This window comes from Leptodactylus fuscus, chromosome 7 (assembly GCF_031893055.1).
Source record: "Leptodactylus fuscus isolate aLepFus1 chromosome 7, aLepFus1.hap2, whole genome shotgun sequence".
Lineage (NCBI taxonomy): Eukaryota > Metazoa > Chordata > Amphibia > Anura > Leptodactylidae > Leptodactylus > Leptodactylus fuscus.
In genome coordinates, this window is record NC_134271.1 from 86,956,207 (window position 1) to 86,981,225 (window position 25,019).

General features: G+C 40.4%; 1 protein-coding gene across 1 annotated transcript; it reads left to right on the forward strand.

Moving 5' to 3' along the window:
• Positions 1 to 245: 245 nt before the first annotated feature.
• On the forward strand, positions 246 to 23,812 carry C7H14orf132 (chromosome 7 C14orf132 homolog). Its single transcript, XM_075280679.1, has 2 exons — positions 246 to 650; positions 23,190 to 23,812. The coding sequence occupies exons 1-2, from the start codon at positions 624 to 626 to the stop codon at positions 23,412 to 23,414; spliced, it is 252 nt and encodes an 83-aa protein (XP_075136780.1). The 5' UTR covers positions 246 to 623; the 3' UTR covers positions 23,415 to 23,812.
• The last annotated feature ends 1,207 nt before the right edge of the window (positions 23,813 to 25,019 follow it).

Consider the following 25,019-nt stretch of genomic DNA (forward strand, 5'->3'; position numbering starts at 1 on the left):
CCAGTTTCTGCTCTTTTTAAGCTTTTCACAATAATCCATGTAGAACTATAGCCCTTAACTAAAGTCCAAAACAACGACCGTCACCAACTTCCAGACGCAGACTGCATCTGCCGGAAACTTCCCTGTCAGTCGCTCTGCTCATTCGTTCTGTCCCTAAGGAGCTTTTGTTGCCATAGGAACCCACTTAACCATCACATCACTTTATAAATGAAACTCGCTGCATAATATTCCGCCACCGACACACAAATCTGTGCCAAGGCGTTCACACTAGAATAGCTTGCTATGGATAATACGTAACCCCTGCATCTGTTCCCTTTCTCTTGCTCGGTACATATGGGTGTCATTAGGTTGGGCGGTGAAGGGTTAACTTTGCATGGCACTGCTGCCACTTAAACAGGAGGCTTACCCCTACCAGAATACCAGAAGCAGAACGCAGTTTGCATGGTCAGTGGTGGTCAGTGTATTCGGTATTGGGTATGAGCCTGGAAGCAGCAGGTTGGGTCGCACAGGTCTCTGTACCAGTGATTGCCCACCCCTCATGCAAAAACATTAGGGAGCCCAGGAGGATGAGCGCAGCTGAGGTCACCCTGGATCTGTAGAAAGGATCTACTCCACCAGTAACCATGGACCTCTCCTTCATGGCAGCTCAGGTAAGATACCTACATTACTGCTCTTATTACAGATCTCAGAATGTGGGAGATGGAGAACTGAGAAGAGATATAAGCAAAGTGCAGATTCTATGGGAAATATTGAACATTAATATCTCAGGACTACAGAATATATTATACCCTGGCATTAATAATCTGGGAAGTTATGCTCATGTAATGAATCATATATTATGTAATTGGTAAATATGTGTAATGGATTTCAGTATAACTGTAATCTGGTGATGTCATCAGTTCAGTAAACTTGTACAAAGTCAAGTATTATAAGTATTAAATTTATATTAATTTATAATAATGTAATAATTTAGCACCAATTAATAGAGTAGATTGTAACATGTTACAGTGAGGGGCAGTACAGATCATCGTAGTATAGAGTAGAATGTTATTTTATAGAACTATAATATCATATATAATAGCCAGCACAGGATTATAGATTATACTAAAGGATGCTATAGTGAATTAGAGAACAGATTATTAACAGTAAAGTGCAGTATATTACAATATAATGGAATATATTATTGTATAGTATAGTACATAGTATATAGTATAATATCTAGTACTAGATATTACATGATATTATGTTACAGTGCAGAATGTTATCTCTTTTTACAAATTATATTTCATTGCAATATATTATAGTATAGAATACAGCAGTGTGCAGTAAATAATATTATGATTGCCATATATTGCATTATATATTATATTACACTACAATGTGCAGTATTACAAAATATAGGACAGTGCTAGTAAAGTGCAGCGTATTATATTTACAGCACAGTAAATTATAGAATAAGTGTCTTGTTAACCCTTCTTTTACTTGGTTTATTTCAAAAGGGAATATGAGATCAAAAAAATGTTATTGACACTTGCATACCACGTGTTCGTTTTTAGATATGACACCCCCTCCCCTCCTCTTAGTGGCTAATTTATGGTTTGTTTTGATTAATTAATTTGCAGACTAATGACTTCAGTCCCCAGTGATCAGTAGCACTAAGTGCTCCCTATAGTGGAGTCAACAGGGACTGAACTACTCCGGTCTGTAAATACTGTTTGTAATCCTGTCTGATGGAGTCATAGTGGACCTGTAGCTTTTGAACTGGTGAAGAATCTATCTATCTATCTATCTATCTATCTATCTATCTATCTATCTATCTATCTATCTATCTATTTCCTATCTATCTGTCTATTTATCTGTCTATCTCATATCTATCTATTATCTATCTATCTATCTATCTCACATCTATCTATCTATCTATCTATCTCATATCTATTTATCTATCTATCTATCTATCTCACATCTATCTATCTATCTATCTATCTATCTATCTATCTCTCTCACATCTATCTATCTATCTATCTATCTATCTATCTATCTATCTATCTCACATCTGGCTAATCTATCTACATGCCAGGTGCAAGCTGCTATGGCAGTAATACAAATACAGAAACTACAGTAACACCCTGTAAACAGTCCCAAATCCTATATAAATTAAGCTGAACATGTATTGCTGCTATTTGTTAATTATAGATTTACTGCTAATTATTATCTATACATATAAATTTGAGGGTCTTCATAAATATGATTGATCAAACTTGTTAAAGCCCATTTGGCATGACAAGGCAACTTCATTCAGATAGTACCTACATTAAACAAACATACCTCTACTGGACTCAGAGTAGGCCTACAGTGTGAATACAGGGCAAGTAGGATCTAGAGCCATGCTCCTTTCCAATTAACTTTGGACAGATGGGAGAGTTTAGATTCTACTTCCGACTCCCATCTGTCCAAGGCTATTCTAATTGGAATGGATCATGACTCTAGATGCTATGTGCCCTGTATTCACACTGTAGGCCTATTCTGGGTCCAGGAAATGTATGTTTAAGTGTAGGGTCCCCTCTGAATGAGGTTGCCTTGTCATGGCAGATGGACTTTTACAAGTTTGATCTTTCAAGTATATGAAGAAGCTCAAATTGATATGTATAGATAATAGTAAATTTATATGTGTAGATAACAAATAGCAGCCATGCATTTTCAGCTCTATTTGTATAGACCTTGGTGCTGTTTTCAGACTTCTGTTGTAGTTTCTCTCTATCTATCTATCTATCTATCTATCTATCATCCATCCATGCATCCAATATTTCCCTTTCTGTTTGTCTACCAACTATCCATTTGTACAATATCTACCAATCTCTGTCCATATATCTCTAGTATACAGTGGCTTCATCCACTATATATCGGTGGCACCAGGGTGCTGCAGATCTGTTCCTACTACTAATAGGAGAAGAGCTGCTTCAGGCTCCATGCATCATAATAGCTCCTGGCACCTAGAGGCAGCAGGATCAGGTGCTCAGTGCAGGATCCAGGTACTGGACTACCACCAATCACATACTGATGACCTATCCTGAGGATCACTCATCTGCCTGGGGGCCCCGATTTGCTATTTTGAACAGCATTATGAAGACAATTCATATAGGAGAATTACACGACTACTATTTTGACACTTAGGGTATATGCATAATATAGTCATGCAATTGTCACAGGAAGTTCTGTCTTCTGTATAGTAGAGTGCTTCTCCATGTTACACAGGCTTGGTAAGTTATCTCCTATTCAGGATGTAGGAATATGGGAATATTCTATTAGAAAACACAGCAAGTCTTAAAAGATAGGTACAGGACCAAGAAAGATTGGTCTGTGCTATAATTGTATTAATTTGATACAGTGTATTATATGGTTATATTGTATATCATTTTATAACAAAGGAGCATGCAAGACTGATGAGGAAAGCTGTCCAAGCCTCACATGCCTGTATTTTGTCTCCTGATCTTTACTGTCACACACAGTTACATAGTTAGTGGGTTGAAGGAATACCTAGGTCCATCAAGTTCAAGCGTTTTACACTTAAAACCCAAGTTGATCTGGAGAAAGGCAAAATCCACTCTGTTAATGGCACAGACCCAATTAACCATAAAGTGGAAAAAATTCCTTCCTGACCTCTGCAGGCAATAAGACAGGTCCCTGGGTCAACATTCTCCATTTATACCAGTAGCCCTGAATATTGTGCTCTACAAGGAAAAAAAATATTATTTAAAGTTCAACTCAATTTCTGCCATTACCAAATCCTGTTCCATAATTTTACAGTTCAGACAGTAAAGCAATGCTTCTGAACTTTGTGACGAAACGGCACTTCATTTAACTGTAAGCAGTGACCCCCCCCCCCCCCATGTTGTTTGTTCCGATTGCAGAAAAAATTATTTATCACACTTTTTTTAGGACAAATCATATATTTATTTGTATATACTCCTATAAAGATGATGGGGGAGATGGATCATGCGTTGTACACCAAGTTTATAGTGTTGAAGGCATGAAAAAGTCACAAGTTTTTATACAATTAGTATCAAACAAAAAATATATAGGGCAAATCTAGGTAGTGTTTAACAGAAACCAACCATATTGACCCATAGGCCAACTACCATATAAGAACAAAAAATCGGTATAAAAAGTATAAATTTATTGAAAAACATAAATAACAATAAATATGGATTCAGAGGCAATTTGTGCAACCAACAATGGATGCAATGAAATACATACTAGCAGGTTTCCATAAAGAATGCACTTTATAATTAGTCAATGCAATACTGAATGACAAAAACAAGAGTACTCCATAGAGTGGGTATCATTCACTGTGTTCAAATAGGTATATGAAAGGATCATAGATCACTAGCAATTGCTGAAAGCTAACACATTAACCCACAATATTGCATACATGAGAGAAAGCATTTGAGATACATTTACATTACCTGTATGTATAACATGCATTAGTACGCGCCCCGACGCACGTTTCACCACATAAGTGGCTTCGTCAGGGGGAAAGGCTATATGCCTTGTACAGAGGTGTTCGAATGGGAAGAAGGACCTCTGTAGGTTGCTTGTTCTTTTGAGAGAGGTGTATAGGTAATGAAATTGGACATAATGCCAGTGAGTTGAGAGTGTTCTGTTTTCTCAAGGCACCAAGTCTTGACAGGAATGTAGAACAGTTGGGGTTAGCACTTTCTGAAACCTGAGGGGAGCCTGCCCTGTGAAATGGAAGAGAAATGGAGAATAAAGCACAGCTCGAAAGTCTGGGTTGCCTGAGATGGGAGTCATAGGACCATCATTAGAATAGACACATGAGATGCCACGGTATATCCTACAGGTATGAAGGACTTGGCATGTTATGTACAGTAGCTTGGTCGTAGCTTTGTTCTATATGAAGCCAAGGAAGGGCAGTGAGAGGATGAGAGCTGAGGGTCCCCTGCAGCGAACTATGGAGTTCTGAGCATGTGGAGTGATGCAAGTCCAGTAAGGTCATAGTTTATTGCTTCGGGAACTGCTAGGCCCCCTTCTATTTAGGCAATGTTATTATGCAATTAGCAATTTGTGGGGGTTTAGAGGACCAAGTGAATTTGGAAAAGGACTTTCAGATAGTGGAGAAAAATTCTTTGGTGAGGACTATGGGGATGGTCTGGAAGAGTTAAAGGACTCTAGGGGATACATTTATTTTGAGGAGGTTAATCCTACCAAACCAGGAGAAGCCTTTTGTATTCCATCACTCAAGGTCCATAAGAATGGTGAGAAATATGGCAAGGAAGTTTAAGGAGTAGGAATCTGTGACATCCCGTCGAAGGTATATCTCTAGGTATTTAATGGCTTTGGGGAATCAAGTGAAGAGAAAGGAAGAGTGGAGAGACTGCACGAGAGACGGGGGGAAGGAGGTATAGAGCGCTGTGATTTTGGAGATAATCATTTTGTAATTGCTAAAGAAACTATAAGTGGCAATTTCATGGAGCAGTAAGGATAGCATCGTGCGTGGTTGTGTTATGAAGAGTAGAATGTCATCCTTAAATGCTGAAATTTTAAGATGCACGGAATGCCCTGTATATTAGGGTTGCAGCTGATGGTTATGAGAAAATGTTCCATGACTAAAGCATAGAGTATGCTGGCGGAGCATGCCAATCACCTTTATTTGGGCTTGTGGAGAAGTATATAGTATATATGCCAGACAGCATGGTGGAGCTGGGGTCTACTTGTGAAAGAGTCAATTCCAGGTAACCCCAATATCCACTCTATAGAAAGCCTTCCCACATTGAAAGAGAGCAGCATCATTGGTGTGTGTGTGTGTGTGTGTGTGTGTGTTGTGGCGTGGTGGATTGCAGAGAAGGCTTTTAAAATGTTATTCTGAGCCTCAATGTGTGGCATGACGCCCACTTGGCCCAGATGTATTAGGTTGCTCATATGATGGCCTAGTCTCTTGGCTAGTAGCTTAGTGAGCAGCTTTTCTCAGGCATAATTGGGGATCAGAGTCTCTGATACTTATGCTCAATAAGTGATCTGATCTCATGACGTGTTGCTGTGTGCGGCAAAGGTAGAACGTTAGAAGGATAGATTATGTTGGGCCTCCAATGTGGTAAAAGAATGCAGCACCTGCCTCCCTTTTAAGTCGGGCTCTATGCCTCATGAGAACACCTCGAAGGATGCATTTTAGAACCTCCTATTGAATGGGCAATGAAGTGGCATCTTGTGCTTGATCCTTTTCAAAGTTAGTAATAGATATTTTGTGGTCTTTCATGCATTGAGCATCAACTAGGAGTGACTCGTTAAGTCTCCAAGAGGTGTTATGGGAGAAGGGTGTTGGAAATAGCAGAGAGCATAAGTTGGGGTGTGGTCTGCGAAGAGAGTGTTGGCAATTCAGGCCATGGATACCTGTGTGAGAAGGGCATGGGATGGAAAATATCATCCAGCCTGCTGTTTAAGTTGGGGACTTGGGAGTAGAGCAAGTAGTCTCGCGCATTGGGATGGAGGATGCGCCAGATGTCACACAGCAACATGGAGTGGAGAAGTTTTCTCAGTTTCTCAAGGTATTGGGGACCTGGGTTTTACCCGGAGGAGGAGTGGAGTAATGTGTTGATGATCAGATTAAGGTTGCCACATAGTATAAAATGACCCTGTGTGAAGGGCTGGAGAGTGGCTAGTGTAGAGAGGAGGAAAGGAATTTGACCAGAGTTGGGAAAATAAATATTAGCTATGGTGTATATTGTGCCATAAATTTCGCAGATGAGGAACACGTATCTAGCATCTGGGTCTGATATTGAGTCTAGTACCTTCACTGGCAAGTTTTTGTGAAAAAAATTGTGACACCTTAGGGAACTCCTACAGTGGAACCAAAGAGGGAAGTAACGATTTTTGATCATGGGTATGTGAGGGACAGAGAAATGAGTTTCCTGCGAACAAAAGATATGGCTCCTATGTTTGAGGGAACCATAAAGAATCTGTGAGCATATTTCATGAGTGTTTAGACCATTCACATGGAGAGATGTCACAGTAATATCCACCATTAGGAAGGAAGGGGACGGAGAGAGGGATATGGAGCACAATGCACTAGTAGAGGAACAATAATGGTGGAGAAGATGAGAGAATAATAAAGGGGTTTACACAGGAGAGAAGGGCAGTATAGCTATATTCAGGGGAACTATCAATGGGGAGCACAAGTCTGCAAGAGTGCTGAAACCTGCAGCCTCAAAACTCTGTTAGAGCAGTGGTAACAGAACAATGAAACTCAGTCTTTTCGGGCCCATTACAAATAGGTGGCAAAAATAAGAATGAGTCAGAGTGCGTGAGAAATGGGAAAGAGAGAACAATAAGAGAAGAACGAGTGTCAAAACTGGTTAAATATCTTGACAATACAGTGGTCAGGGGGAACAGCCCAGTACAAATGGGTCACCTGACGGTGCACAGCTCAGGCATTATGGTCTAATTTCTGGGCTGATCTCCTTCTACTGCAATGTCTTTGTGGACGAGGTGGGCTTTGACAAGTCTGATGACTATGGTGCTGCCCATGATGGACCTAGCAAACAGAGATAATAATAAGATATTAATCTGTTGTATTGTAAAAGAGATATAGAATCTGAGACGGAGGATTGAAACTGCTCCAGGTCATCTACAAGGTGTAGGATTGTTATATCAGACTTTACTATCTTGAGATCTTGGTTCCTGGAGAGTAAGTCAGAGGTCAAGTCACATTGGCAAGCAGTGCTAGTAGGGCTCTCAGTTCAGGATGACTTTGAAGAATATTCACCACTTCTTTGGGTGGTGGCAACTATGCTGTGAAAGGAGATGGCATAGTATGGCGTGAGGTATGGAGTAATGCAGCACGTTAGACTCTGTGTCATGTAGGTGGCAGATCAGAGTCCTCTGTAGAGGAGGATGCAGATATTTCAGGTGGCTGGTGCTGACCAAAATGGCATCCTCTGCTTGGGGAAGGATAGAAGAGCTGCTTTTTGGTAGGAGGTCCCATGTCCCATTCAGACTGATGGTTTTGGGGCCACTGAAAATGTAGGCTGTGATGGAATGGCCAGGGCTGCAAGAGTATATGTCTGCACCATGGAGCAGGGTTTTTCTGGCTGCAGGATGGGAGCGTGTGAGACGCCATGGGCTGGACAAGATAGCCGCCTAAACTTCTTTCTAGCTTCCTAACACAAAATAAAGCCTTAGGGCCCCTTCACACGGCTGATACGCTGGCTGCTTTAGAACTTGTAAACGTTCCGTAGCAGCGGCGTCTAAAGCAGTTCCCATTGTTTTCTATGGGAGCCGGCAGACGCACGCTCGCCATAGAAATGAATGGGCTGCTTTTTCCATTCATTTCTATGGGGAGCACACGTATGCCGGCTCCCATAGAAAACAATGGGAACTGCTTTAGATGCCGCTGCTACGGAACGTTTACACGTTCTAAAGCAGCCAGTGTATCAGCCGTGTGAAGGGACCCTTATACTGTAAAAGTGACAGCAGCAGCTGAATAGAATGTAGCTGGTAGTAACAAACAGCTTTTTTTAAAAGCACACTGTGTTAGCACTTCTTAAAATATTAGGGTTTTTTTGTTTGTCAATAAAAAAATGCTTCATTGACACACAGTATAATTGGTGGGTGGGGTTCACTTTCTCTGCTATCTGCTATGTTTGCAGTCAGTAATGAGGGATTGGTTGTAAATGAATTACCACAGTATGAAGCTGATGTAGAAGCTGATGTAGCAGAGCTGGATTTGAGTCAGTTTGCAATACATACAGAGGTACTGGACTCCCTAACTCAGCCCTTATCAGCCAAATTCAATTAAACCGACTGATAAGTGGAAGAGCAGGAGATAAGAGCTCTGAACCTTATCTCTCCACCAATTTGAGGAGCTCCGTTGCTGCTTGTCTGTGGCAGAGACATACACAGCTCAGAGCTGCTCCCAGCATTCAGCCCCTCCCCTCCCCCCTGAGAGCAGGCAGCTATGTCACTTGGGGACTGAGCAAATAAGCCTGTGGTCCGGGGCCCGTGGTCATAGAAACGCATGTAAACAATGAAGTGAATGAATTATGGTAGCGCTCAAACAAAGCAGTTTTGATAAAGCAATGTATTTAGAAAAAGTCTTATATCCACATAAACTAGCAGTATAGATAGGATCCTTGTTATGGGACAACCCCTTTAAATTAAAGTCTTTCCATCCAGTCCTAATATTACACTTCACCATAATCTCCACACTGTAGTTTTTGTGTATTATTGCTATCTTTCGTAGTCTGAGACCACATCTCTCTAATCTCTCCCCAAAAGATGGTTACATTGTCTTTCTGCCTGGGCTTTTTATTGCCTATGAATCATTAGTGGCCTCTGACCTACAGTCCCTTTTGATTGGCTATACACTTTCATGAGGTATCCTTGCAAGCCCTCCTGATTCCTAAATCATGTGATTGTTCTTCTCTGCTTTCTCCATGCTTTCATGTTGCAGTTGTCATTTTATTTGCAGCAGAAGTTGCGTTTCAATTCTTCTTCATATACCATTGGTTGAAAGGGCCCTCTTGATCCAAATAGTGGTAGTGGTAGTCCTCTTATAACTTTACTCTAGTAAAGATCTTAGTACAGACCCCTTGGGTATTACACTTATAACATTACTCTAGTAATGGTCCCAGAACTCCATCTACAGCATTTCTTAACTAATGGTCATAGTACAGACCACTGGGGAATTTCACTTATAAAATTAGTCCAGTCTGTATATGACCCATTTATGACTTCTCTTTCAATGTGCCAGTTTTGGATCTAATTACAAATATTACTATCTATGCCAATGGAATATAACATGTTCAATAACCACAATGTGTTACAAAAATGCAGTATGACATCCACTGACCACCCCTTGTCCAGGTCCCTGCTAAACACTTCATAATAAGTGAGTAAATTCGCTTCACCCAACTTTCCCTTCATAAAACCCTGCTGGTTACCGGTGATTATATTATTATCTAAAACATAATAATCAACATCATCTCTTAATAGACGTCCAAAGTAATTTTGCATCTAAGTTTAACCCACCAACCTATATTTATGAAGCTTTGACTTTGAACTTGTTAATACTGCCTTCATGTATACTGTACAACGTCCTTATAGCAAACCAAGGGCTTTCTATGTTGTTGCTACTTCACTGCCTCCAGCTATGAACATCTGTTTGGGTGGGGGGCACTTCTCATAAACAGCCAGGATCCTGTAGAGGGGGAAACATTCACTGAACTGCAAGTCAAGGGGAGAGGTAATTGTTTAACGTAAAGGAAATAAAATTGGAATACCCTAGTGATGTAAAATGTGGGTGACAAGATCACTTTAACAAACAGTGATGCCGGCTGACAAGTAATCAAATGGTGATGTTATAGAGCTGTACGGTATGATGCCCAAGTCTTATGGAGCTGCTGTTCAATGGACGTCAGAAGCGCCTAACGTGCTGTAAATATTTTATGAGAGCCATTGTTCCTTGAGATGTAGCCAACGTATATCCCTTATGGCCTGAGAAACCCATAGGGAACACTATGTATTTAGAACAAACTGCTTAGAAGTTATAGTCATGGGCATGGTCTAAATGATGACCTATATGTAGGTCTTCTGTGTCATCTTTCATGAGGAATGATGTCAAAATACCCTGCTATTAACAGGTATAATTTTACATAAAAAAACTCAATGTGTGTCAGGAAGCGTGTTCCCAGCTAGACGGTCAGGAACACCCTTCTGACAGTGAAGAGTTCTCGGTAATGGCACAGATAGCTCTTCACCCGGGGCACATAATGGGAAAGCTGATAATGTGCTGAATTCAGCGCACTATGGGCTTTCTAGCAGTATATAAAATCATATGTACCCGAAGACATGAGAGGTCCTCTTTAAAGAAGCTCTCTGAGATGAGTGCCTCATCCCCTTTATTGTTTACCAGCTACAGTGCCATACATTTGATAGTGGCTCTTCCTAGTATTGGAGCTCAGTCCCATTCGCTTGAACTACAGAGAACTTGCAGTACCAAGCACAGCAACAACAATGTACTAATGCTGGATATCATTGCTAGTGGCGCCTAGTGTTGTTCAGATTTGATCTTCTTAAAAGCTATGTTTATTGATATGTAAATGGTTGTCCCCTTTTTTTCTTGCTATTTAAGCTTACAACCAAATATACAATGTTATTGCATCTGATTGGTAGGACCTATCAATATCAAAGTCCAAGGAAATCATCTCACCTTGAAATATATTCTGATGTAACCCCAGTTCTGACAGTCAATATGTATGTCCAGTATGCATTCCCTTTTTGCTGGCAGGTGCTGAGGCAGGCTGCTCTTACAGTCCTATGAAAAAGTTTGGGCACCCCTATTAATCTTAATAATTTTTAGTTCTAAATATTTTGGTGTTTGCAACAGCCATTTCAGTTTGATATATCTAATAACTGATGGACACAGTAATATTTCAGGATTGAAATGAGGTTTATTGTACTAACAGAAAATGTGCAATATGCATTAAACCAAAATTTGATCGGTGCAAAAGTATGGGCACCTCAACACAAAAGTGACATTAATATTTAGTAGATCCTCTTTTTGCAAAGATAACAGCCTCTAGTCACTTCCTGTAGCTTTTAATCAGTTCCTGGATCCTGGATGAAGGGATTTTGGACCATTCCTCTTTACAAAACAATTCAAGTTCAGTTAAGTTTGATGGTCCGATGGATTGGTTGATGGTTTGATGTCCGTGGATTGGTACACCTCCCTGGAAATGGGTAATATAGGATTCACCACTGAACTGCAGGGAGTTTACTACCACCAAAACAGCGTCTAAACCACTTACACTCAGTTGCAGGAGGTAAGTGATATAATGTATCAAAGCTGTCAAGAAAAGCAACCTTTATTCTGTATGCAAATGAGCTGTTCCATGCATCTAGGACTTGGCAGGACCCAATGGAACCTTCCAGTCTTTATGTTAGAGGGCAGTGTTGGCTTGTGACCGCAGGTGAACATGCGTGCACTGGCAGATTTGGCCAGTGCACCAAACAACTTATTTGCACATACATTTAAAAGTTGACTTTCTTAGCAGCAAGATTGCACTGTGAAACAAAAATGATATGTTCAATATGTCCCTAACTACCCCTATAATTTTAGTGGTGGTAGACTTCCTTTAAACTGAAACAAGCACTGAGCTCTGCTGTGACACCATTGCAAGATTGCTGAGTTCTAGGCAGGGAAAACGCTAAGACACTGTTACTGTGAGAATCTGCCCGGTGGATAAACTACTGTGGACATTGGCTCTGTGAATTATAACTGTGTGGGCAACTACCAGTAGGATTAAAACTAGGCAGAAAGTCCTGCTAAAGACTATGTGTTAGCGAGACTGTACTCTGCAGAAGGACTCTGTTCTATTCTGTACAATGAGACCTAATTGAGAGACTGTTTTTTTTTATACCTTCAAGCCAGTTGCCTCTTTGCGACTAAAGCCTTGTTCACATCTTATTCTTCTACTGTGTATACCTGCATGTTTGTGGGAACCCAGGGCATGAACCCAGATGTATCACTCATAGAGCCAAAAATACTTGTATGGTCTGATTTCCTTATACCCTTAACCAAACTATAAAGCTCAATTATACAGTTTTGCCTGTTTACAGTCATCACAATAGGAAGTAAATAAGCTTACAGCATACAATTTAAAGAGTTATATACAGTGAACTTCCCCTAGTGGTTGATGATGGTAGCCACATACCTCTGGATTCTATACAGACAATAATGAAGGGAAGGTTATATTGGGCAAGGCACTTTAAACTTCCAGAAACTGTTAGTGCCTTGTACAGTATTTTCGTAGGAAAAAATAGCGCAGAATGGAGCAATATTTGCCCTTGATCAGAATAATAACCAAGGGGAATGCTTCATTCCACATTGCCCTCAATGGAGGTCACAAGTGAGCCACAAAATGCTATAAAATAAAATTCGCTATTAACCCAGTGTATGAAGAAGGATGATAATAAAAATCCCACTTAGATAAATGTCCTCTAAATTCAACTACATCATCATCCTATAGCCACTAATTTATGACCTCTCCTGATGTTGAGCCATTTGGTGTCTTACTCTATATGCATCACATTACAGACCAGAGCCGGGGCTTGCCGACAAGCGATGCAGTGACGGGAATTCAGACTGTCAGCTCTTCATCACACAATTAAATGAACAGAACATAATTTACAGGAATGGAAAAGTGGAATTTTTATTATGTCTTTAAAGGGTTTTCAGAATTTTATCATTGTATTGGGAAAAGATAGATAGAGTGGTGCAGTGTATGAGCTCACTGGCCACTGTATTATATGGTCCTCTGTTTGATCACATTATCCACAGTTGGACCAGCTGTAGTGTCTCATATGTCAGTCATAAGTTTGTCTGTGCAAGTCTATCAGAAGCCTATAGTCTTGCATATATAGACTTGTTGTATCTGACAGATGCTGGAGAAGTTGGGTTGTCTTAGGGTCATGTGACTGAACAGAGGATCCAAATGAATCTCAAAAAGATTCCAGTGGCCAGTGAACTTTTATGCCGCAGCAGATTTATCTATCATGTTCTTTTACAAAGGAGGAATAAAATAATAAATAAGAAAAAAGAAATCAAACTGCTTCTTTATCAGGACCTTTAGCCTGTAATGGGTGTTACTGGTTCACCCAGCATTCTGTCGATCGCACAGGGGGATAGTGACAATATGACTTTCACCTGGCTGTGGCTAACATCGTGATCCTCAGCATCTGATGTGCCGCTTACCTGGTGAACCTCACAGAGCAGACACCCCAGTCACATTGCCCCCTTGCAGGTCATCTACCAGCGCTTCCTACCAGTAATAGAAGGAACACACATTTCAGACACTGGGGACCTGGGAACTTCATTGCAGAGTTGTTTACTGTGTTGAGATGTTTAGCAGACAAGATACAAGCTGATGAACAGTAGAAAACTGTGAAAGTAGAACCAGTAGGCAGGTCTCTGGGAATTGATGACAGATATCTAGCTTGTGTTAACACGACACCTGCCTCCCACAAACCCAAGTCACTCCTTCATAGTGTATTGGAGCTGTCCTGCTGCTAAGAAATAGGTGAAGTCTCAGTGCAATGGCACCTTCTTCCTCAAGCTATCTAGGCTTCTAACGCTGACTTCTGAGAAGCAAACTGCTGCCTCCTCAAGAAAGGTCCCAACTCCTATTACCCTCAAAGTATGATTGGGCCCATAAAAATAGCGTGGCCCTTCCCACCCTGGGTAGCTTAGGCAATGCCTGATGAAAGTGGGAAGCCTTGTGGCAAAACCACTAAACTACTCTCACAATAAAAGTCTTACGCAAAACAGTTTCACCTATAAAGAACCTTCCCACAATCCATCTTCCAATAATTTCCAAAATAACGAACCGCACCAGTCAAAGTGAAATGTTCTCATTAAGACAACACACAGTACAAGTCATATCTTGTGACATATGGAAATACAACCTTAACGACAAGCTTGGAACGTGCCAGGCTGTGTCACAGTGCACCAAGACCACAGCTCTACCAAACTGCACCAGTAGTGTCAATAGTGACTGGACTCCTTCTGTGCTCATCTATGCAATTGTTCATGCAGACTGAGAGGAGAACAATTGTTTGACAGATTATTGGTCCTAAGGGTCATATATCTCAGAGTTGCGATGTGTTGTGAAGATCAAACTTTAATAAATCCCCGTTCTCTAACTAAAACAGGTCTCCCAGTTACACCTGTTTGCCACCCTATTGATTGAAAATACTGTACAAGATTCCATCTTCTATATGACCTGCTAATCCTAAAGGTTCACATACTTTTGTCTCTCACAGATATGTGATATTGGATCATTTTCTTTAATAATTTAATGATCCAGTTTGACAATGTTGACTTGTTTGTTTGTCTCTCTTTAGCACTGTGGAAATCTGATGCAGATTTTTCATGGAGTTTTTACACTCCAATGAAAAATACTGATATGGAATTTAGATTGTGAGCCCTACTTGAGACAGGAAAGGATTACAATGTCTGAAACACACTGTTCAATATATTGGCTCTGTATAATTAAGTAAAATAAATAAATAAATGGTTTAAAATAGATTTAGGTCAAAACATTCAAGTACCATTGTAGCTCAGATCAACAAGAGACGTACAGTCACATCCAAGTAGATTAATATTAAGGGCTCCTGACACATAGGAGATGCAGTATAGTCTGCAGGCAATGTTTTACAGGTATAGGTGTGACTGATGTATATTTATGTGGACAAAGATTCAGTAAAACTTTGTCATTTATATCTTTGCTCGCTCTATGCTTGTCTAGTCAATGGGATGGTCCTGTGATAGTGAATGATGGACAGTTACTGGTGAGCTGTCAATGATAAGACTGCCCTATGACAAGGTCATTGCTTATGAGCATAGAAAGAATCCTATTAATATTATAAATTGTGGATTTGTGTGTTTGGATGTTCAGATGTTTGTTCCTCAATCACCGAAAAACCGCTCCACCGATTTGGCTCAAATTTTCCACAAACATAGCTAATACACTGGATTGCGCAATAGGCTACTTTTCGTCACAATAACACACATACATTTTTGCCACGACCCACACAAACTTCCAACTCACATCACCATCTCTGCAAAATCACACACTTTGGCCCATAGCAAGCCCCTAAATTTCACATTCCTCTCTACAACCTAGCCCCTAACCACACACAATCACATTCACATATACTTCAGTACTTTCACACTCACCTTCACCATCCTGCAGGAGCTTACCTGTTTCACTCTCCAGCTCAGCCATCTTTACCGACCCCCACCACTGGGAGGATCTGCGGCTCCGCCCACCAGACTACTCCACTCTCCTCACACACTGTCACGAACATGGCGGCTGGCCGCATGGTTCCATACGCCGCTCATATGCCGGCCACCACACATTGCCTCAGGCCGGCATACCATACAGCAGCGGAACCCGGCCGAACATGGCCAGCCACACGTAACCCCCGTACTCTGCGGCTGGGAACACAGACGCCTCGGGTAAAACCACGCATGACTAGTGAAGCTGCAGCCGCGACACACACAACTCCCCGGCATCATCATGGTAAGTGTTGTGGGGACACTGATCGGCAGGTTGCTTAGCGGAGGTGGTAGCAGTTAGGGAGGGGTTCTGCTGGGGGGGAAATGGTACCACAGGTCCGAGGGTGCGTAGAGGGGGGGGCCCAGATTGCACATGTGGAAGGGAGGGGGGGGGTTACGGTTACCGGAGTCACGGGTGGCTGGTGCTGGGGGGAAGGGGGAGATGTAGGAGGTCAGTGTAATCTCTATATGGGGGCAGGGGGTCGGGGGAGCGGGTGGTGGGTAAGGGCAGGGCCGGGGACGCAGGTAGCGGGAAAGAGGGGGGGCCGACGCGCAGCAACAAGGCTGTTGCCTCCCGACCCACCATCCTGTAGGAGGGGCCCGCCGCAGCCGCAAGGAAAGGGACGTGGGGGGCCACGGGCCATGCTGCAGGTGGTTTGCGCCAGGGTCAGAGAGGGCTGCAAAGGAAGTCGCGGGTAGGAGGGGACAACAAACTGAGGGCAGAGATGGGGGAACAAGAAATATAAGCAGTTCACCGCCACCGCCAACCCGTAGACGAAGTCGCGGGTAACTGCTAGTAGAGATATAAATGACACATTATACTGAATCTTTTCTCACAAAACTATCCCTTTGACGACATGTTTATTTTCCATTTTTGCATTTTCATTTTTTACCCCACATCTTTCCAAAGCCAAATATTTCTTATTTTTCTACTCACAGATTCTATTAGGGGTTTATTTTCTGTGGGACTAATTGTACTTTATAATGCCACCATTTAATACTTTGTACAATGTACTTGAGAGCCAACAAAAATTCTGAATGGGGGAAAAAAAAATTATAAAATATTGTATAGCTTTTATTTTTACATTCATTGTGCTTCGAAGATGACTTGTTACCTTTGTTCTGTGGGTTGCTATGATCACGGTGATAGCAAATTTCTATAATTTTTTCATGTTTAATAAAAAAAAATCTAATTGTTTACCCATATGTCTTTGCTGTTTTAAGCAGCTGAACAAAATCATTTCTACAGCTGGAGCTCCTCTAGAGAAGCCAGGGATGGTAATAAACCATCAATGAGCGCTGTATACACAGTTATGGGAGCCACCATGATGCAGCTCCCCTCTGACCCAGTGATCATGTGATCCAATGGGGATCAGAGACTGTTAGAGCTGCTGAGTCCTAGACAACCCAGATCAACTCAGTAGTTATACCTGATAAGTATAGCCCCAGTCACAGGAGAAATCAGCCCCACCGCCAAAAAAAAAATAGTGCTCGGATGCCACCAAAGGTCAATTATGACCTTATGGGGACACAAGTTTAAATAAATAAATAAATAAATAAATAAATAAATAATAAATAGAAACCTCAAAAATAAAAATTAAAATAAAATAATTAAAAAATTTTAAAAAATAATACACCAATATCATGTCCACATCACAATTTGTTTACCCACCCCTGACAACACAATACAAGATAAAAATTACTGTAATGGAGAGGAAAAACCAGTAGCACTTTGTGCTATAAAAACAAAACAAAACATAAAAACCCCCCGAAGTGAAATGTGAAAACCAGACACCTCCTCCTCTTCATCCTCTTTTGTTTACATTTTCCTGGACATTTAAAAAAAATAAAAAACATGAAAAAAACAAAAATTAAGTCCTGTGTTTCACTGAAAAGAGATACAAAAATTAGTTGAATAACTAATAACTAAACTAAATAAATAACTAAAGGGATCCTATCATTCAACGACTTTTTTTTCTAACACGTCGAATAGCTTTAAGAAAGGCTATTCGTCTTCTACCTTTCGTTGTCTTCTCCGTGCCGCTGTTCACCTAAAATCTCGTTTTTTCTCGGTATGTAAATCAGTTCTGTCGCAGGACTGGGGGCGGGCCCGAACGCTCAAACAGCACTGGGGGCGGCCCCAATGCTGCGAGAGAACTCCTCCTCCTCTTCTTCTGCAGCGAGGTCGTTACCGCGTCTTCTTTTGGTGTCGGCTTGTAACTTCTAGGCTTCGGGCCTAGGGCAAGCCGACTGCGCATGCTCGCGGACACAAGAAAAATGGCCGCTTACATAGTATTGACAATGAAAGGTAGGAGATGAATAGCCTTTCTTAAGGCTATTCCGATGTGTTAGAAAAAAAAGTGATTGAATGATTGAGTGATTGTCTGGTTCTGAACCACAGAAATTGGCCCGTTATTAAAGTGTTTAAAACGTAACTATATTAAACTTTTTTTAGCTACTGTATTCCAAAATCCCTACGTAACTACTGAAGTCTGCCAATACCTTGTTACCAATGGTAACATAAAACTGCAGATTGGATGGGGAGGGACACAACTCTTATACTGGCAAACCAAGAAACAACCGCTGTTCACAGGAGAAGACTATGGCTGATCTGGGGCAAGACAAAGTTGGAGCAAATGCCCACAGCAACCAATCAGATTTCAGCAGAGGGGTAACTTGATGCATCTAGACCCCAATGCAAAATATGAAACTGAACCCCCACTTACCATGTTCTATTTACAATTGAGGCTCCAGGGCTTTGTACCAATTGCTACCTCTGCACCCCCTATAGCTACGTCTCTTGCTTTCAGCACTCACAAGACACTCAGATTGCTATTTAGATAATGAAGGTTGAGGCATGTTTGGATTTTGTATCTCCTGCCAATTTCTCCTAAATATCAGTTTATTTCTAGCTATCCAATGCATTTCAGATCACTAATCTGTTTTGATACATTAAACAGGAAATTTAAACCCTGAAGATCAAGATCTGAAAATCTAGATGTTTGGGAAAACATTTCGAAAAATAGTAACACTAGTATGAGATGTGTAAGACATCCACATGGTGTGTCCATAGTTTACAATTACAGATTAATGGGGGGAGGTGTTGTTTGGGTTTGTATTCCTTTCCGCCAATGAAATGCTCAGTTTGGCTTCAGATGAAGAATCAACCGTCTGTTTTATTAAATCAAATTCCACTTACCCCTCCTCATTAAAATACCAGAGAGCTCCAAACACTGATTTAATGGAATGTGAAAAGATCCTTTGAGCATTTATACATAATTTACAATGTTTCCAACTCACACAATCTCTTGACTTAAATCAGATTCTGCCATCAGGTCTCAAGTAAAGTGAGTGGGAACAAATATAGTGACATTTACACTTATATACTTTTTTTTTTTTTTCATTTAAGTGTGTTTCTTGTATAATGGGAGAAAATCCACACAAACACGGGGAGAACATACGAATTCCTTGCAGATGTCGTTCCTGGTGAGATTCGAAAACCCAGGACGTTAGCGCTGCAAGGCTGCAGTGCTAACTAGAGATGATCGAGTACTGTTCGGATCAGCCGATCCGAACAGCACGCTCCATAGAAATGAATGGATGCACCTGGTACTTCCGCGTTTAACACCCCGCGTGCCGGCTACGTCCATTCATTTCAATGCAAGCGTGCTGTTCGGATCGGCTGATCCGAACAGTACTCGCTCATCTCTAGTGCTAACCACTGAGCCACCGTGTTGCCCCTACATTTACACTTATACTATACAAGTAACCAAGATATAGCAATATTCTACTGGCAGCATTATAGCAGTTATATTCTCATACATCGATGGTAGTATTACAATAATTACACTCTTCTGCATAGTAGACACTATTGTAGTAGTTATAAATATAAAAACCTGTATTGCAGAAGTCATGCTCTTGTTGTTGTGGACAGTCTGAAGATGCCTCCTCAGTACTAGTCTATGGGTGTTATTGCTGGGCAGTAAGGAACACCCCCTCACAGTATAGCGCTACACACAGTACTGTCAGGAGGGGTGTTTCCAGTTAGACTATCAGGAACGCTATTCTGACAGTGAAGAGCTATCGGTAACGGCACCAATAGCGCTTCCCCTGGGGCACAGAATGGGAAAGCGGACAGTGTGCTGAATTCAGCGAACTATCAGCTTTCAAACAGTATATAAAACCGCATGTGCCGGAGGACATGATGAAAGGTCCTCCATAAGAATGGTTAACATTAAATGGACAGTAACTTTTCAGACAATTTAGTCTCATTTCATGTGATAATATGATTCTGAACCAAAATGTAATGAACTTTAATTACAAATGTGGCTGCTTTCTGCCTGAAAAACCTCTCTAAAGTTCCTGGCACTGGGTGGCTCCCTTCTATCTAATTTTCAGTTAACTCTTTTGTTATTAAAGAAGATGTCCTATCGCAAGGATCCTATCTATACTGGTAGCTTATGTGACTTTATTCCTCCCTTTGTTTACACAGCGTTGCTATAAACATGGACCTATAGGACAAGTGACATCATTTACTTACTGCTCTTGCCAGCAGGGTAACCCATTCAGATAATTGCAGTTTACTGATAAAGCCGAGTCTGTTATCTCTCTATGTAAACACACAGATACACTGAGTCTGTTCTCTACAAGAACCTGCAGAAGTGTTGTGTATCCCGTACAGCAAGAGGGAGGAAGGGGGAGAGAAATATAGGAAGTAAGAAGTGCAGACTGCAGTCAGACTGCTGAAACACTGAGATGGAAAAATCCCTTTAAGGAAATTTGTCCCTAGATACATTGCATTCCATCAGAGTAGAAGGCAGTCCTTTTTTCTCACTTCACATAGTGAATGGAGGGGTTGATTCTCCTCACAGCCTACACAGACATGTCTGCAAACTGTTGGTGTGTGCAAAAGACCGATGATCCTGCATAATCTCATATTTTACAATGTAAGAATCAACCTTCTATGTACTTGTATCTTCTTCTAGCTGCTTATGTGGTTACAGATGAGATATTATTCACAGACAGCGGCAGCTTTACTAACTGTACTTCTAGATTCTTGTACATAGGGTACTCTCTCTATATATTTTTGTATTTAGGGGTAGTATTTTCGTAGTTATATTCTTGTACATAGGGGTATTATTACTATTATTATTATTATTATTATAATACATAGGATCAGAATTACAGTAGTTATATTTTCATACATAGGCACAGTATTACAGTAGTTATGTTTGTGTACATAGGCGATAGTATTATAACAACTCTTATAGATCAGTTATATATTATTGTATGTAGAATCAGTAATATAGTGGTCATATTCATGTTCATATAATGCAGTGTTATAGTAGTTATATTCTTGTACATAGGAGAAATGTTTATAGCAGATATATTCTTGTACATTGCAGCAGTATTATATCAAAAGAATAATGCTTTGCCATGCATCAAATGGCATATTCCCAGTTATGGAAAGAGGAGACCAAAAAAACTGGATACCTATTTATTCTGCCAGATTTCTACTTTTGCTTCTCCCCTCTCCTCCATGTATGTTTTTTTTATGTAACTTCTATGTAAATATGAAAGATTAAAACATATTTTATCCTATTGGAGGTTTGGAACGTGGATATCTTGGCCGTAGAAAGGGAAGGGAATGTTCTGTACTTAATGATAGAATCACCAAATCTATGAGCACATAATACAGGCCAGGGCTTCGATCAGCATGACATAGAGATGCACAAAGGATCAGGTACAGGCTGTATCATTACTGTGTGGCTGGGATGTGAGGCTCCAGCTGGAGTGCTCCAGTTACATTAAAAATAAGCTCAGCTAATTATGGGGGAGGGGGACACAATGTACGGTTATTATTGTACTTTACTGATGGAAATGATTTATGAGTATAATCTGTGGCTGAGAAAGGCCAAACATTCTGGATTGCTTCTATGTAAATGCATTGTTAAAGAATTCATGGAGAGGTGCAGGGAATGGGTGGGTGTAAGTGGTGGTAGCGGGGTAAATATTTATATTTCTGTGTTACACTGACTAAACCATATACAGTATTATACAGAAACAGTTATACGGTACATGAACACCATATATCATTATAGATATTCACAGGTCTTTGGTTATCCAAGAAAATAACTTTGCTTCAAAAAAAAAATGTCACCGCTTTCCTGATGATCAAAATTATCATCATTCAGGAGAGCAGCAGCTGGCGGGGAAGGGGAGGGATTGGGGTCGGGGGTCAGTGAAACTCCATTTATGTATATCCTTGGTTTTGTCTATTCTATTTATGTTAATGACAATGAGGGTACGCACCATAGCTATACCCCACCTCTCATTACGGCATGTGTATACAGATAAGTGTGATAACAGTATTCCTCGGCCATGTTGGCAGCCTCAGCCTCTGTACATGTACTTAACTATACTATTCTGTCATGCTCAGCACATGAAGTTCCTCTTACCCACCCAATAACTGAATATTTCTTTTTTTTTAAGTAGCAATTTATGGAAATTAATTTTATTCAACAAAAGGAGAAAACAATGTTTTGGGGTCATGGATTTTGATGTCATTTACATGATTTATTTTGCTGTCAAAGGTTGGAAGCTGTTAGCAGAGAGATGAAATATTCATGGTATCTGGCGGTGAGATGGATATTAACACATCAGACAGGAGCAGTAAACATTTCATGGTGTGGTGGAAGGAGACGCATTTTAATGTAGTTGGCAAAAACTTACAAAAACAACTTGGATTGCTATCTTAGAATTATTCAGAATGAACGGATTTAGATAAACAAAATGCCAACATGTTTAGGGTGACAGCAACTATCAGATCAAGTATTTCAATGGGTTTTCAGACCTTGTGACAACAGAACACTAGAGAAAGCTGCCTTTTTTTTTTATATTTCTTAGCTTTTTCTTTAAAATAATACCAAATTTGTTGCCACTCCCCAACAAGGAACCATATTTGGACCACTTGTAAAGTCATTGCTTCATCTGATGCCACTGTGTTTCAGTGTATAAATACCAGGGGGCATCAGCCTCCAAAGAGGATCATTTATGGGCTGACAAAATTTTTTTGCCAATGCAATGTTTTTAAAGAGGCTGACATAAACCGCATATCATCCATGTATTTTTAGTCGTATCTTTTGATGTCACTTTGAAGTTAGATAGAGTCGGACTGTCATACACAATTTTTTGTGCAATCGGCAAACCCGAGGTGAATATTGAAAGTTTTGCTCATATCTAGTCATCATCACAGGTTGGAGACCACTGAACATAGCGTGCTGCATATATTTTGATATTTAGAATGCTATTCTAATAACCTTTTTATTTCCTTTCACAGCTCCCTGTCATGGGTGGAGCTTTTATGGACTCACCGAATGAGGAATTTGGAACAGAATATTCTTTATTCAATTCATCTGCCAATGTCCATGCCGCCTCATCTGCCCAAAGCCCCCCTGAAGAGCCAGCAAGGTCCTCAAATGATGCTATATTATTATGGATTGCCATTATTGCCACTATTGGAAATATTGTGGTGGTCGGAGTGGTCTATGCTTTTACTTTTTAAGAAGGCTCGAACTGTTGGCGATGGTGCTTCAAGGCACAGACACTATTTTTTATTGATGTTCTTACCATGTTCATAATTTACGTTCTGTCAGACTGAAAAAGAAAAGATCATGAAACATTTAACAGCAAGAAACAATGTCTCCCTGTACAAAGGAAATAAGTTAAAGTACTGTGCAGTCACATAAGCTGTGTAGCCTGGAGTCCCAGATCTGGGCCCTCCCTACAGATAAGGAAACTTCCAGCTCCATATTAGATTGTTGGACACTTCACCTTTGTTTCATCTTGATGTATTATTGTGAATTAGTCCATATACAGTATGCCAATGAAGTTTCCTATGTGGATGCTATGGGGTTCATGACGTGGGAGCCCTGAGTCAGTTTTGCACCATCCATTCATCCAAATGATAACCATGGTACAAGGAAGGGATAAGCCCAAATCAAATGCCATGTTGTTCTTCAGTCCTACAAGGGTTGTGAAGAGGATGAACCCGACTCATTTTAATAAGTCCATAGAACTAAAATGTAAAAACACATTTCTTATTATCTACTTTTAATGAAGTGTATTTCCATCTGCAGACAAGAGAAAACATGTGCCGTGGTCCAATTATCATATAACTAATTATCTGACAGCATAGGCAGAACAAGAACAATATAATTCCCATAACTGAGCTCAGACAGACGTGCCCAAGGGTCCTGCATCTGTGAAGGTCTCCATTCTGCCCTATACATATGATATCCCATACAAATGGATAAAAATGGTGGAGTAGGATGTATTTATCTGCTATGCCACTAACAGCTTTTGATAATGTCTCTCAATAAATATCACTACTCTTGAGTGATGATGTCACTAATTCTTGCCCAATTTGATGTGATTGTTCCTCTATGATGATCTCCAAATTCATTTGTTGTAAAGCCAGTTTGTATACCTAACAAGGGCTTTCCTTCTTTTCCTGGATATTTTTTATGTTCAAAAATATACAGAAGCCACAGAAAGTTGTATTATCTTACAACATCTATGAAGTTGTTTTTATAACCTGCAAAACAAATATACATTTTTAAGACAAATTAATGAAGTTGGATTTTGGAAGTAGAAACAATTTTTCTAGGAAATTGGAATCAAATTAATTGCATTTATTTATACATTGATGTTTTAATGTATCATCATTTAAAGATCCGTCAAAATATGGTTCTATTTTTACAGACAAGTACGTTTTTGATGAGAAGTTTGATACTGGAAATATAGAATTCTAATAAATGACTATTGTAAGGAAGGCCACTTTGACACAGCTTTAATATGGGTGCAATTTGGTGTCCAAAAACGTAGGGACGGTTAACATCTCTGTTCGGGTTACCATTTGGGGTTCCCCCAAATGGAAACCTGTCCGCTTAAAAAAGCGGTTACCTAAGGAAACCTGCGGACCCCATAGACTATAATTGGGTCGGTGTGGTTTCCGCTTGGTTTCCGCACGAAAAATGCGGCAAGAAAAGTGCTGCTTGCAAGACTTTTCTCTCTACATATTTCATGCGGATAAGGGAACGGAATTGGCCCAAACACAGATGTGAACCAGGACATAGCTGCAAATTCCAAAGACTTTTATAGAGGTGGA